This window comes from Capra hircus, chromosome 21 (assembly GCF_001704415.2).
Source record: "Capra hircus breed San Clemente chromosome 21, ASM170441v1, whole genome shotgun sequence".
NCBI lineage: Eukaryota > Metazoa > Chordata > Mammalia > Artiodactyla > Bovidae > Capra > Capra hircus.
In genome coordinates this window covers 19,997,542-20,012,778 of record NC_030828.1, presented here as the reverse complement: position 1 = coordinate 20,012,778, position 15,237 = coordinate 19,997,542, and the positions used below count along the sequence as shown (strand labels likewise).

The 15,237-nt window shown below is 47.9% G+C and overlaps 1 protein-coding gene across 1 annotated transcript; it reads left to right on the top strand.

The window, feature by feature from the left end:
• On the top strand, nucleotides 3,974-15,237 carry RLBP1 (retinaldehyde binding protein 1). Its single transcript, XM_018065879.1, has 6 exons — nucleotides 3,974-4,093; nucleotides 6,058-6,262; nucleotides 8,136-8,314; nucleotides 12,444-12,602; nucleotides 14,243-14,353; nucleotides 14,672-15,237. Exons 1-6 carry the CDS (start codon nucleotides 3,980-3,982, stop codon nucleotides 14,828-14,830), a joined length of 927 nt encoding a protein of 308 aa, XP_017921368.1. The 5' UTR covers nucleotides 3,974-3,979; the 3' UTR covers nucleotides 14,831-15,237.

The following is a 15,237-nucleotide window of genomic DNA, read 5'->3' as shown; positions in this document are numbered from 1 at the left end:
GGATTAGGGCCCACCATGATGACCTCATTTTTCCATAATTACCTCTTGTAGTTCCAAATACAGTCCCTTTCTGAGATCCTGGGGAATAGGACTTCCTCTAATGATCTCCACTTCTCTGAGGAGGAAACTGAGTCACTCAGCGGTGAAGTCTCTTCTTGAAGCTAGAAGGTGCTGGAGGGGGCCAGTTTGGTTCCTAAGCAGGTTCTTATCACTGCACACCACTGCCCAGAAGTGGGTCAGCCTGGTCTTGTCCTTTCCCCACGAAGCCTTAACCAGTTACCTTCCCCAGTGGGCCCTGCTCCCTGCCCTACCATGCCAGGCACTGCTGGGCTCAGGGAGAGGGTGACCAGCCCAGATTCTCTGCCACTGTCATTTCATCAATGATCACATTTCAATTTTCCCTCCGTCTCCAGCATGTCTTACCCTAGGGAGTGCTTCTCAGACCCCCTCTGCAATGAGAGAGAGGAAGGGGAGGAGAAAATGGGACTGACCCAGATCCCACCCCCATGGCCTGGCTTCCACATGGCTGAGCAGGAACTCTGGAGCAGTCGCACACAAAGGAGGGCTTTGAGGGAGCTCTAGCCAGGCCCAGGCTGAGCCCCTCTCCCCCTTGGTGCGTCACTTGCCCCAATCTGGGCCTCCCTGTGAGCCTGATTTAAACGGAAACTGTGGGCCCTGAGAAGTTCCTTGTGACCCAGTAATCCCAGCCTGCTGACTGGACCACGCCCCCAGCAGAGGCAACCTCCAGGCTCCCAGAGGACACAGGCACCAGGTGTCCCAAGGAGGAGCTGCTAACTTGTCAGGTAAGTCAGTAGCAGGGGCCTGGCTGGGCCAGGAAGCTCAGGATTAGAGTGAGGAGTTTGGTGGGGAGACCACATTCCAGGCTGCCCCCAAAACTGAAACCAACTGGCCATTCTTCAGGTTGAGTCCGACCAACCTGATGGCGGATTTAGCAAATAAAAATATAGGATCCCAGTTAAATGTGAATTTCAGATGAACCACAAATACTTTTTTAGTGTAAGTGTTTGTGTTGTCAGTCTTTGTAACCCCATGGACCATAGTCTGCCAGGCTCCTCTATCCATGGAATTTTTCAGACAAGAATACTGAAGTGGGTTGCCATTTCCTACTCCAGGGGACCTTTTCAACCCAGGGATTGAACCAGGGCCTCTTGCATCTCATGCATTGGCAGGTGGATTCTTTACCACTGTGCCACCTGGGAAGCCCTTTTTAGTATAAGTTATGTCCCAAATATTGTATGGCACATACTTAAACACTTCAGAACTTTTTTGTTCATCTGAAATTCATGTGTAATTGGACATTCTATATTTTATCTGGCAAGCCTAGATGGCAGGGAATAGCTTTGACATGAAGTGAGGGGTGGGGTTTTTTTTCCGTGTATACAACTCATAAATCAATAGTTTAAAATCACAGTGACTAGTTTAGACATATTTTATTTTTAATTTTTTGACCATGCACAGCATGTCAGATCTTAGTTCCCCAACCAGAGATCAAACCCACATCCCCTGCATTGACAGCGCAGAGTCTTAATCACTGGACCATCAGAGAAGTCCCCCCTGGGCATATTTTATTTTATTTTTTAAAAACCTTTTTATTTTGTATTGGGGCATAGTCAACTAACGATGTTGTGATAGTTTTAGTTGAACAGGGAAGGAACTCAGCTATACATATACTCGTATCCATTCTCCCCCCAATTCCGCCCCCATCCCTGGGCATATGTTAAAAAGAGTTGCTGTACTGACTTTAACCCTTCATTTCTAAGACCCTTGATCTTGTGATGATCTGCTTAACTCTCTGGGGGTGTCTAGCTACTGTCTCTCCCGTCTGAGCCTCTCGCTCAGGGAGTTCTATTAGCCTTGCCATTTCTGTTCCAGCAAAACCGAAGTGAGAGCACAGTCGCATTTCAGTCTATCTTATATATCTTCCTGCATATTTGGAAGTCTATCTCTCAGAAAGTTGACTTCGATTTTATTCCTGTTGGTGGATTACAGCCCCCAGAACTTCCCTGTTCTTCTGGGGCTGTGGGGTGGGACAGGCAGGAGATGGAAGATCCTCAGATACTCCCTGCAATCTTCTAAGCCTCTCTCTGCAAGCTGGGATAATGATCAGGATGGTGCTAAGAAAGAGAAGGGGAACTATGTTTCAGAGCAAAACACTGTGCTAGGTACCCTACAGAACTTATATGATCTTCATTACTACTCTGTTTGGTAGGTGTGGCTATTATCCCCAATTTGCAGATGAGAAAACGGAGGCTCTGAAAGGTTTTATTTGCCTAAAGTTACATGGGTGATAAATAACAAAAGCTGCTTCAAAACTGGGTCTCTCTGACTCTAAAGTGTGGTTTTCTGTGACACCTGCTGTCCTAAGAGTTTGCCTGGAGATGTCTTGGCTCTAGGTGTCAAAAAAAAAAGTCTTGGTGTCAGGCAGACATAGGTTCAAGTCCCACCTCTGCCACTAATCAACAGTGAACAGGTGACAGAACTGACAGACGGGAACCTGGTCGGAGGCAGGAGTGGAATGGTGATGGGCCTGGGGATGTTTAGGGAGGAGAGGGGAAAATGTGAAAATAGAATTGTCTCCAAAAATACTCAGCGGGATGTCATGTGGGCAAAGGATGAAATTTTTTCTGCTGGCCTCCCACTGCTTCTGTGTACATTATTTAATAAAATCTTCATAACCTTCTACCTCCCCTTTATAGGGGACAACCCCAATTCAGGTTAGATCACATCACTTGCAAGTGGAAGGACAGAATTTGAACCCAGATCTGACTTCTGCCACAACAGGCTGCCTCTTGGTGCTGATGGAAAGTAACAGCTTGGTCTTGTGTCCTGATCCCTGGCTATATCTGGCTGTGTGACCTTGGACAAATCACCTACTCTCCTGGGCCTGTTTCCTCTTATGTAAAATGGATATAATAATGCTGGCTCCCAGACAATGGATTTGAAAAGTGCACCACAAGGCACTGAACACACATCCAGTTATGGTTATATAACTAGCCATCATCCCTCCAGAGAGTGAATTCACTGGAATGAGGCCATTCACTAGGCTGGGGAGTTTCTCAAGTGCCCCCCTGGGACTGGAAAAAGAGGGACACAAATGGGAAGAGGGATTGCCTTTTCCCTCAGTGACCATGTAACCAAGAATGGGAGCCTGTTCTAGTTTCTCCCTGGCTGGGCCATCTCATTTTAAGAACTGAAGTTCGAGGTATATTTGTGAGTGTTCCCTCTTAGAGGGGTGTTTCCCAAAGTGTAGCCGAAGAACCACCTTATTCAGGGCCACTGGGGGTGCTGCTTTGTTTTTTTTTGACTGCGCCACATGGCAGGTGGTACCTTAGTTTCCCAACCAAGGATTGAACCCAGGTCCCCTGAACTGGAAGCATGGAGTCTTAACCACTGGATCATGAGGGAAGTCCCTGGGGTACTGCTTTAAAATACAGATGTCTGGTCCCCAATTCAGAGTCAGGCACAGGGCCGAGGCATCTGTATGCTTAGCAAATGCCTCATGTTACTCTGATGCACTCAAAAGTCTGAGATTCATTGTTCTGAGGCAATAACAGAAGAACTTCTCCATGTCTCCCCTAGAAAGGAGGCTGTCTTGAGAGGCCAGGACGGACGAAGTGGACTCCTTCTTTGTCTGCAGCACTCCCAGTCTTCCAGAGACAGCATGTCAGAGGGGGTGAGTACCCCCGTGCCCTGGGGCTCCCCTCTGTCCACCTTCCCTCCTTCCTTTTCTTCCTCCCGGTTTCTCCGTTGTCTGCTCTCCTCAGGGTTATGGGCAGGCACCCCTCAAACCTCTCGGTGGTCCCTGACCTCCCCCTGCAGGGAGGAAGTTCAACAGTGACCTTGGGCAAAAGCACTAGCTTGGGGTCTGAGCAGACCCATTTGGCTGGCTTGCTCAGGCTGATGGGGGCTTTTCCCTCTCTTTTCCTGGCTTCTCCCTCCTCAGGCGGGCACATTCCGCATGGTCCCTGAAGAGGAACAGGAGCTCCGTGCCCAGTTGGAGAGGCTTACTACCAAAGACCATGGACCTGTCTTTGGCCCGTGCAGCCAGCTGCCCCGCCACACCTTGCAGAAGGTGAGGAGGCCTGGGGGTGTGTGAAGGGACAGGTAGGGAGGCAACAAGGGGGAATATATTGATTTATTTATTTGGCTGTGCCAGGTCTTAGTTGCAGCGTGTGGGATCTTTAGTTGTGGTATGCAGGAGTTGTTAGTCATGGTATGTGAGATCCAGTGCCCCGACCAGGGATCGAACCTGGGTTCCCCTCATTGGGAGTATCAAGTCTCAGCCACTGGACCATCATGGTAGTCCCAACATAAGGGAATACTGATAACATCCTCTCTCCTATAGAAGGGGTCCAGTACCACCCCTCCGGGTCATTCTAGACCTAAAGGAGTGACTTGTTCTAGGAGCTATTCTGAAAGTCAGGGCCGTGGTAGCAGTTGGGTCGACCAGATGTCCAGGCCACCCTATTCTAAGACTGTGGCATCAACAGCATTCCTTGAAACCAAGGCTGGGATGTAGGGCTTCTGGACCAGGGATCATCCTGCACTCAGACGTGAGGAACCCTGATTTGCAATGGCCTTAGAGAGCACGGACACAACTGCTGCCCCCAACTGAATAGGAAAGGGCCCAAGTCCTAATACCACAATGACTTCCAACTTGTTGTGTGATCTTGAGAAAACTGCTTTCCCTCTTTGGGTCTTGTCTTCAGTATCTATGAAAGAAGGTTGTCGGACCCGTTCAGAGATGATCAGACTGTGGCAGAGCTGGCCTGGGGTTGGGCTGGCCCTGGGCCCCTGGCTTCCATCTCTGCTCCCTGGGCATCTCAAGGGAAAGTTGCTTCGAGTTCCCCCAGACCTACATTCGCCCCTCATGCCATCCAAGGAAAGAACAGCCACTGGCATGCTAAGGATTTCTCCAGGCTCATCCAAGGGGAGGAATGTGAGGGAGAGGGCAGGCTGCCATCTGACTGGTATCTTTAATTGTTTTTGTTAATTAATGGTATCTTTAATTTTGAGAAGATCAGAAATGAACCAGGGACGCAGCACAGTGAAGCAATTAACAGTTCAACCTGATCAGAAGTTTCAACTTCAACTCTTTTTACCTGGGTGATCTTGGGCAAGAATATCTTGACCTCTGTGAGCTTCAATCTGCTCACCCTGAGAAATGAGGGATAAGAATACAACCTTCCTGTGATGGACTGTGGCCAAGATTTAAAAACATCATGTATTGGACTTCGGGGTCGTCCAGGGGCTAAGACTGCCCTCCCAGTGCAGAGGAACGAGTTCTATTCCTGGTCAAGGGAACTAGGATTTCAGATGCCCCAACTAGGAGTTCGAATGTGTGTGTGTCAGTCTCTCAGTCATGTCCAACTCTTTGCAACCCCATGACTCCTGAGGGCTGCAACTAAGACCCAGAGCAGACAAATCAATACATTAAAAAAACAAAAAAAAAGTATCTACAGGACTTCAGTTCAGTTCAGTGGCTCAGTGGTGTCCGACTCTTTGCAACCCCATGAATCGCAGCACGCCAGGCCTCCCTGTTCATCACCAATTCCCGGAGTTCACTCAAACTCGTGTCCATCGAGTCAGTGATGCCATCCAGCCATCTCATCCTCTGTCGTCCCCTTCTCCTCCTGCCCCCAATCCCTCCCAGCATCAGAGTCTTTTCCAATGAGTCAACTCTTCGCATGAGGTGGCCAAAATACTGGAGTTTCAGCTTTAGCATCATTCCTTCCAAAGAACACCCAGGACTTAGCAGTGTGCTAATTCAGGGCTCCAGTAAGCATAGGCTGTTGTGGTTAGAAACATTTAGACCTTTGGCTGTCTCCTGCAAACAAACCCAGGATGAGCAGTTTGACCTAATTTTCTCCAGATATAACGGGCAGTCTGAGGGGCTGCCAGTGCTGATGCTCTCGTGGGCAGAGGAGCGATGGCACTACCTGCCGTGCCCTCTGCCCGTCAGCCGGTCTGGCACCCGAAGGAGACTCCCAAACCGCGCCTACCTGACTTTGTGCCTGCACCCCGCCCCTGCTCCAGGCCAAGGATGAGCTGAATGAGAAGGAGGAGACCCGGGAGGAGGCAGTGCGGGAGCTACAGGAGCTGGTGCAGGCGGAGGCAGCCTCGGGGCAGGAGCTGGCCGTGGCCGTGGCGGAGAGGGTGCAGGGAAAAGACAGCGCCTTCTTCCTGCGCTTCATCCGCGCGCGCAAGTTCGACGTGGGGCGCGCCTACGAGCTACTCAGAGGTGAGGCCCCAGGAAGGTTGTGGGGGTTGGGGAGTCGGGGTGGGGGGGAAGGTCATGAGGGTGGCTTGGATCCTCATCCAGGCACTGAGGAGACTGGCCACTCCACCTGCCTCCCATGCTCTATGAAGTGACTGTATCTGAGCCTCCTTCTCCTCATCTGTAAAATGGGTTTGTGAACTGAATAGATCCTTTTCAGTTCAGACAAATGCGTGAGTCTGGCAGGACCACATTCCTGGAGATCCGGCCCCTCTTTCCACTCTCAAAGAGCAGAACTTAGAGAGCCACCCAAACTGGGAGCCCAAGATGCGAGAGCTTCCTCTCCAACCCCTGCTCCCTCCTCGTCCCCACCGGCCCCTCCTAGGCTTTGGCTCTGGAGCGCTGCATGGAAGGTGGGTATGGGCCTGATTCCTCGCAGGTACTCAAACCTCACAAAGAGTGGAATCGAAGATGGTGCCTGCCCTGGGAGTGAGCCTGGAGGAGGGAACCTCCCTGGCCACCCCCACTGGATGGAGACCAGTGTCCTAAGGGAATCAAGTCTTAGGTGCTGTTGGAGGGAACGGTGTCTGAGCAGGCGCTCAGCAGCCTAATGATTCTCCTTCTTCTTAAAAAAATTTTTTTTCACTATTCCTTTTGGTTTTTTTTTGGCTGTGGGATCTTAGTCCCCCCCGCCCCCCCCCCCCAGATATCCACCAGTGCCCCCCTGCAGTGGGAGCCTCGAATCTTAACCACTGGACTGCCTGGAAAGTCCTTCTCCTCACTCCTTCCTTCCTTCTACAAATGTTAATTCACTGCTGCTCTGTGCCAATGGCTGTTTCAGGCCAAAGGATGCAGCCGAGAACAAGGTAGACAAGAACTGTCCGTCCTCGTGGGTCTGATAGTCTACTGGTAGAAATAACAAACCAGACGAACAAAAATATACAGAGAAAAACAAGAGGTGGATATAAAGGATTGAGGGGCTGAAGTTTTAGGTGAAATGATTAGGAAGGCTCTAGTGCAAAGGAAACTTTCAAAGAAAAACTAGAAAGAAGTGTGATGCCCAAGGAGAGAGCAATAAGGCAGAGGGTACAGCAAGGACAAACACTAGGTGGTGGGTGCCTGGGGTGTTGGAGGAACAGCAAGGAGTTCAGTGGCTTTCCCTTGGCAAATGCCTCCCAAACTCCTCTCTGGGCCTGGCACCTCCAGGGTCTGGTGGAGGAGACAACCGCAGAGAAGAAGGGACCCATTCAGGATGGCTCAGGATGGGGTTGGTGGAAGTTCCGCTGAAATTAGAAGGGACCTCTGTGTCCTACCTGGGGTTTGGATTTTATCTGGGGGTCATTTCCCGACCCCTGCTCAGCTAACCCTGTGCCCAACTGAAACACCTGTGCTTCTACTCGTGGGAAAGAGAGAAATAACCAGTAGCAGCTGTCCTATGATTTAGGATTATACCTTACGTTTGTACAGTTTACTAATGGCATTCATACCTGGAAAAATTAATGCATTTTTTCTCACTTTTTATTTTGTATTAGGATATAACCAATTAACAGCATTGTGATAGTTTCAGGTGGTCAGCAGAGCAACTCAGCCATCCTTCCCCCCGAGCTCCTCTCCCATCCCGGCTGCCACACAACTTTGAGTACAGTTCCCTGTACTAGACTGTAGTGTACCTGGAATCTTGTTTGATTACCACAGCAACTTGGTGAGATAGGCTAGTATTGTCCTCCTATCTTTTGGAGGGGAAACTTGGGGCACAGAGAGGTTGAGTACCCTGCCGGGTTATACATAGCATGTAGATGAGGAGCCAGGCAGAAGCCCGGGTCTTTGCATGCCCACCATGTGCCACCCCGGGAGGGGCTGGCTCCCTGAGGGGCCTCCTCTGCTCCCCCTCTTCCAGGCTACGTGAACTTCCGGCTGCAGTACCCAGAGCTCTTTGACAGCCTGTCCCTGGAGGCCATCCGCTGCACCGTTGAGGCTGGCTACCCTGGTGTCCTCTCCACTCGGGACAAGTATGGCCGAGTAGTCATGCTCTTCAATATCGAGAACTGGGACTCCGAAGAAATCACCTTTGACGAGGTCAGTGGGGGCTCGCCTGGTTCCCTGCCACCCTCTGGGTTGGGTTCCCTTCTCTAGATCTGGTCTCCATTGGAACCTCATTTCTGGCTCCCCGGGAGGCAAGGTTTGTGAGGGAATGTCTGGTAAACTCATGGCACCAAGCCCTTTCCAGGCAGGAAGAGAAGTCCGTGGATGCGCCGTGGCAGCTAGAAAACCCAGCAGCTTTGCAGGCAGGGCCCACTGGCCAGTACATGGCTGCCCCCTGCATCCCTACCGAATGGGAGTGACAGTTGTGGGCCATGAGCTGGGACCAACCCTGCCAAATGCTGAAAGCTGAGAGCAACACAGAGAATAGGGCTTAGTGGACTGTGGATGGGAGAGATTCTGGAAAGCGTGGGTTCCAATCTGTTAAGCGCCTGAGTTCTTTGCATTTGTGTATGTGTGTGATTTCACTTGCCAAGCCCTTAAGAGAGCTGTCATAGTTGGGGATATAGGGTTCATCTGGGGAGGATGTTGGCATGTGCCACCAAGCCTTAAAGAAAATGTACAAACTTATTTTAGAAAATGCCATCTAGTTGTCACAACAACATGTACTTAAAAGTTCATCTTTCCCCCCAGTGACTTGAGATGCCATCTTTATCATATTCTGCATCTTCATAGGTACTTGGATCTAAATCTGGACTTTCTACTCTGTACCATCGGTCTGTCTTTTCATGCTCCACACTACTTTAATTATAGAGACAGTATCAGCTCAGTTTAGTTCAGTCACTCAGTCATGTCCAACTCTTTGTGACCCCATGGACTGCAGCATGCCAGGCCTCTCTGTCCATCACCAGCTCCAGGAGTTTGCTCAAACTCATGTCCATTGAGTCAGTGATGCCATCCAACCATCTTATCCTCTGTCGCCCCCTTCTTCTCCTGCCTTCAATTTTTCCCAGCATCAGGGTCTTTTCAAATGAGTCAGTTTTTCACATCAGGTGGCCAAAGTATTGGAGTTTCAGCTTCAACATCAGTCCTTTCAAAGAATATTTCGGACTGATTTCCTTTAGGATGGACTGGTTGGATCTTCTTGCAGTCCAAGAAACTCTCAAGAGTCTTCTCCAACACCATAGTTCAAAAGCATCAATTCTTTGGTGCTCAGCTTTTTTTTATAGTCCAACTTTCACATCCACACATGATTACTGGAAAAACCATAGCTTTGACTAGACGGACCTTTGTTGGCAAAGTATAATGTCCCTGCTTTTTAATATGCTATCTAGGTTGGTCATAACTTTTCTTCCAAGAAGCAAGCATCTTTTAATTTCATGGCTGCAGTCATCATCTGCAGTGATTTTTGAGCCCCCTAAAATAAAGTCTGTCACTGTTTCCACTGTTTCCCCATCTATTTGCCATGAAGTGATGGGACCAATGGATGAAGCACAAGCTGGAATCAAGATTCTGGGAGAAATATCAATAACCTCAGATATGCAGATGAAAGAGCCTCTTGATGAAAGTGAAAGAGGAGAGTGAAAAAGTTGGCTTAAAGTTCAACATTCAGAAAACTAAGATCATGGCATCTGGTCCCATCCCTTCATGGCAAATAGATGGGGAAACAGTGGAAACAGTGACAGACTTTATTTTTCTGGGCTCCAAAATCACTGCAGATGGTGACTGCAGCCATGAAATTAAAAGACGCTTACTCCTTGGAAGAAAAGTTATGACTAACCTAGACAGCATATTAAAAAGCAAAGACATTACCTTACCAACAAAGATCCATCTAGTCAAGGCTATGGTTTTTCTAGTAGTCATGTATGGATGTGAAAGTTGGACTACAAAGAAAGCTGAGCACCAAAGAACTGATGCATTTGAGCTGTGGTGTTGGAGAAGACTCTTGAGAGTCCCTTGGACTGCAAGGAGAGCCAATCAGTCCATCCTAAAGGAGATCAGTACTGAATGTTCATTGGAAAGACTGATGTTGAAGCTGAAACTCCAATACTTTAGCCATCTGATGCAAAGAACTGACTCATTTGAAAAGACCCTGATGCTAGGAAGGATTGAAGGCAGGAGGAGAAGGGGATGACAGAGGATAAGATGGCTGGATGGCATCACTGACTCAATGGACGTGAGTTTGGGTAAACTCCAGGAGTTGGTGATGGACAGGGAGGCCTGGCATGCTACAGTCCATGGGGTCACAAAGAGTTGGACACAACTGAGTGACTGAACTGAACTGAACTGATGGGACCAGATGCTATGATCTTAGTTTTCTGAATGTTGAGCTTTAAGCTAGCTTTTTCACTCTCCTCTTTCACGTTCGTCAAGAGGTTCTTTAATTCTTCTTCGCTTTCTGCCATAAGGATGGTGTCATCTGCATATCTGAGGTTATTGATATTTCTCTTGGCAATCTTGATTCCAGCTTGTGCTTCATGCAGCCCAGCATTTCTCATGATGTATTCTGCATATAAGTTAAATAAGAAGGGTGACAATATATGTACTCCTTTCCCTATTTGGAACGAGTCTGTTATTCCATGTCCAGTATAGAATGTTTAATATCTGTTGGGATTAGGTCTGTCCTTAATGCTTCTCTTTTTCAGGTCTTTTCTAGCTATTCTTGCATGTTTACTCTCCCTAAAACAATTAGAATTAACTTGTTTAGCTCTAGGAGAAATGTCAGGAGATTTTTATTGGAGTAACATTAATATAAATAACAAACGAGGAGAATCAGTGTCAGTATGAAAGCAACATCCATGGCCAGTGGCACCATCCACAAAAAGGGGGTGCCTTCCCTTTTATGAATACATTTTGAGCTTCCAGAAGTTTTTCAGTTTTGAATCCTTACGCACATTTGTCGTTAAAGTATTTATTTTATTGTTTTTGCCATTAGTCGAACTTTCTCTGCCATGATATCTCCTAATTGGTTATTTTTTGCATCTATGAAGATTATTGTTTTTGTCTCTTAGTTTCATATCCTAGTATTTTTACTGAATTTTCCTGTTACTTATGTTAGTCATATACAGATTTCCTAAGAATGTTATCATAATATCTGTAATTAGAGGAAATTTTTCTTTTCCTTTTCTAGTTCTTATGCCCCTGAATAAAACAAAAACAAAACAAACCAACAATGAAAAAACTTGAACGCATTGGTCAATACTTCTTTGGTGGGGGAAGTAAGCATGCTTATTGTGTTCCTGATCCTACTAGGAATGCCTGTAGTGTCTGCTACTGAATAAGATATTGGTTTTAGGACTGAAGCATACATGTATCTGTTAAGGAAGAGACTTACAAATATTTTTTTTCTGATTACATAAGTGATACCACTCATTTTAGAAAATACAAAAAAAAAAATCACAAATTTAAAATCATCCAGAAATTTCTACCGCTGACATTCTTCCAAGTCTATTTTTTGGAGAAACCTAGAAATATACACGCATGCAAATGCATACAGACGTACACATTTTTTCTTATAAACATGGATCGTATTCTACAATAATATACCATGAATGGATATCTTTCTGTGTCATTAGTCTTATATATCACTGTTCCAGAATACCCCATGGTGTGAATATACCATAATTTCACCAGTCCCTTATTGCTGGACATGTAGGTTGTTCTGCTGTTACAATGGTATAAGGATAGACACTGTGGCATCTAACCATGGATATGATGCTGAAGATTATTTGATTATTTTCTTGGGATGCATTCAGAGAGGTGGACTGTCCCAGCTCCAAGCCTGTGACAGACTACCTCTAATTTGCTCACTGGTATAGCTCTTCCCTTAAGACCGTTTTTAAAATTTTCTTTCTTTTGGCTGTGCTGGGTCTTCACAGCTGTGCAGGCTTTTCTCTAGTTGCGGAGAGCGGGGGCTACTTTCCAGTCGCAGCGTGCAGGCTTCTCATTGCAGGGGCTTCTCTTGCTGTGGAGCACAGGGTCTAGGCGCACAGGCTTCAGTAGTGTGGCTCCTGGGCTCTAGCGCTCAGCCTTAGTAGTCATGGCGCAAGAGCTTAGTTGCTTTGTGGCAAGTGGGATCTTCCCAGACCAGGGACCAAACCCGAGTCTCCTGCATTGGCAGGTGGATTCTTTACCACTGAACCACTAGGGAAGCCCTCCTCTTAGGACCTGAGTCTTAGCTGTCCTTATGGCTTGGATCTTACAGCCCATTCACTTTGTGCCCAAGATCTTGCAGGCATACTGCTTCATCCTGGAGAAGCTACTGGAGAATGAGGAGACTCAAATTAATGGCTTTTGCATCATTGAGAACTTCAAGGGCTTCACCATGCAGCAGGCTGCTGGACTTCGGCCTTCCGATCTCAGAAAGATGGTGGACATGCTCCAGGTGAGGCCTCAGAACTCTGTCCTGCAGGAGCCTGTCACGGGTCGGGAGACTGAGGCAGGGCCCGGTTTTCTGGTTTAATGATGCTGGATAATCACAACCCCAACCACGAACACTTCACGGCGGTCCACACTTTGCCACGTATTCACATTCATCAGTTCATTTACTCTTTAAAAACATTCTCTCCCTGTTTCGCTGCTTCATTTTACAAACCTGGAAACCTAGGCTCAGAGATTTGAGTGACTTCTCAAGGTCACACAGCTATCAAGGGCAGAGGTGGGACTTGAACTACACCTTCTGACCTGGAATCCCATTCTCTGTCCCCTTTTGTCGTGCTGTCTCCCTCTGCATGTGACTTTATCCTGAGAAAGAGATAGCACTAATGCCCCATGACAACTTACTCCTATATACTGTTGTATCTGAAATCCTTTTTTAGAATGAAAACATTGACAGACTTTATTTTCTTGGGCTTCAAAATTGCTGCAGATGGTTACTGCAGCCATGAAATTAAAAGACGCTTGCCTCTTGGAAGAAAAGCTATGACCAACCTAGACAGCATATTAAACAGCAGAGACATTACTTTGCCAACAAAGGTCCATCTAGTCAAAGCTATGTTTTCTCCAATAATCATGTATGGATGTGAGAGTTTGACTGCGAAGAAAGCTGAGCACCGAAGAATTGATGCATTTGAACTGTGGTGCTGGAGAAGACTCTTGAGAGTCCCTTGGACTGCAAGGAGAGCAAACCAGTCAATCCTAAAGGAAATCAGTCCTGAATATTCATTGGAAGGACTGATGCTAAAGCTGAAGCTCCAATACTTTGGCCACCTGATGTGAAGAACTGATTGGAAAAGACCCTGATACTGGGAAAGATTAAAGGCAAGAAGGGAAGGGGATGACAGAGGATGAGGTGGTTGGATGGCATCACCGACTTGATGGACACGAGTTTGAGCTAGCTCCAGGAGTTGGTGATGGACAGACAGGGAGTCCCGGCGAGCTACAGTCCATGGGGTTGCAAAGAGTTGGACACAACTGAGTGACTGAACTGAACTAAACTGAATCTAATCTTAAATCTGCTTTGCCTTGGAAAGGAGAGATGGGAGGTAAGGGTCACGGGAGGGGATGGAGGACAATTGTTGTTCAGTCACTTAGTCATGTCCAGCTCTTTGTGACCCCATGGACTGCAGCTCACCAGGCCTCCCTGTTCCTCACCATCTCCCCGAGATCATCCAAACTCATGTCCATCGAGTCAGCGACACCATCCAGCTATCTCATCCTCTGTCGTCCCCTCCTCCTCCTGCCTTCAATCTTTCCCAGCATCAGGGTCTTTTCCAGTGAGTTGGCTCTGCACATCAGGGCAATAAGGCACGACAATAGCGTCCCTCTGGTCTATCACAGCTTGTAGTCTACTCAGCAGGCAGGTGGATTTGAAAAAACTCGGTCACCTAAAAGCCAAGCAAGGCTACCTTTCCATTTCCACTCCACCTGATGACAGAGTCTTGTGCATCAGCAGGAAGAGGGTTGGGCTGCTTCTGGGGCATCCTTCTGTCCTGTGTCATGGGGAAGGGGCAGTGTAGTGGGAAAGTGAGTGGGAACCTTTGAGGTCATGGGGCCATGTGGTGGGGGTGCTGTCTGTCCCTGCAGGATTCCTTCCCAGCTCGGTTCAAAGCCATCCACTTCATCTACCAGCCCTGGTATTTCACCACCACCTACAATGTGGTCAAGCCCTTCTTGAAGAGCAAATTGCTCCAGAGGGTGAGTGCATAGCTGCACAGGGAAGGTGCCCACTGATCGTCTGGTGTGTGGGTGAGTGAGTGAGTGGGCTTGTAGCAGGAAAGGGTTCAGGAGACAAGAGGGATGAGGGTGGGGGAGGAGGGAACCCCAGCTCCTTGGGCTCTGTATGAAGATTTGGAGCCAAGTGGATCCCATGGACAGCACAGCAAGGAGGACTTTTGAGAAGGACATCACCAGGCAGAGATGGCACGCGTGCCTTTGGCCTCCTGTTCCTCTTCTCCCCCAGCCTCATCCTAGCGTACCCTCTTGCTCAGACCCATTTCCTCTGCTTCCTTGCAGGTATTTGTCCATGGAGAAGACCTCTCCGGCTTCTACCAGGAGTTTGACGAGGACATCCTGCCCTCCGACTTTGGGGGTACACTGCCCAAGTATGATGGCAAAGCCGTAGCTGAGCAGCTCTTTGGTCCTCGGGACCAAACTGAGAACACAGCCTTCTGAGAACATCTCCTGCCATCTGACCTGTAGTTAGCATCCTTAGGCCTCTCCTCAACTGCCCTGGACCCAGAATGCTGTGAAAAAGGGCTTCCTGAGGTGACTGTGGTTCCTCTGAACCTTCCTAAGTTTGGGCGAACTCAGATGTCATTCTCCTCCCAAGCTGGGGGCCAATAAAAAAAGCAGGGGAATTTCCTGAACATGAAAAAGTGAGGATAGTTCTATTTCTACTGCCCCTGAAGCTTTAGGACAGACTTGGTATGGGGTTGAGTTTCAAAGACTCTAATCAAGCTTCTGAATGATTTCCTTTGTAATAGAGTTTTACTGTTTAGGATCTGTGAAAATAGGCAAGGAGTCTGGTTTTAAAGGTCTCTTCCTCCCTAAAAATACAAAAAATAAAAGATAAAAGAGGA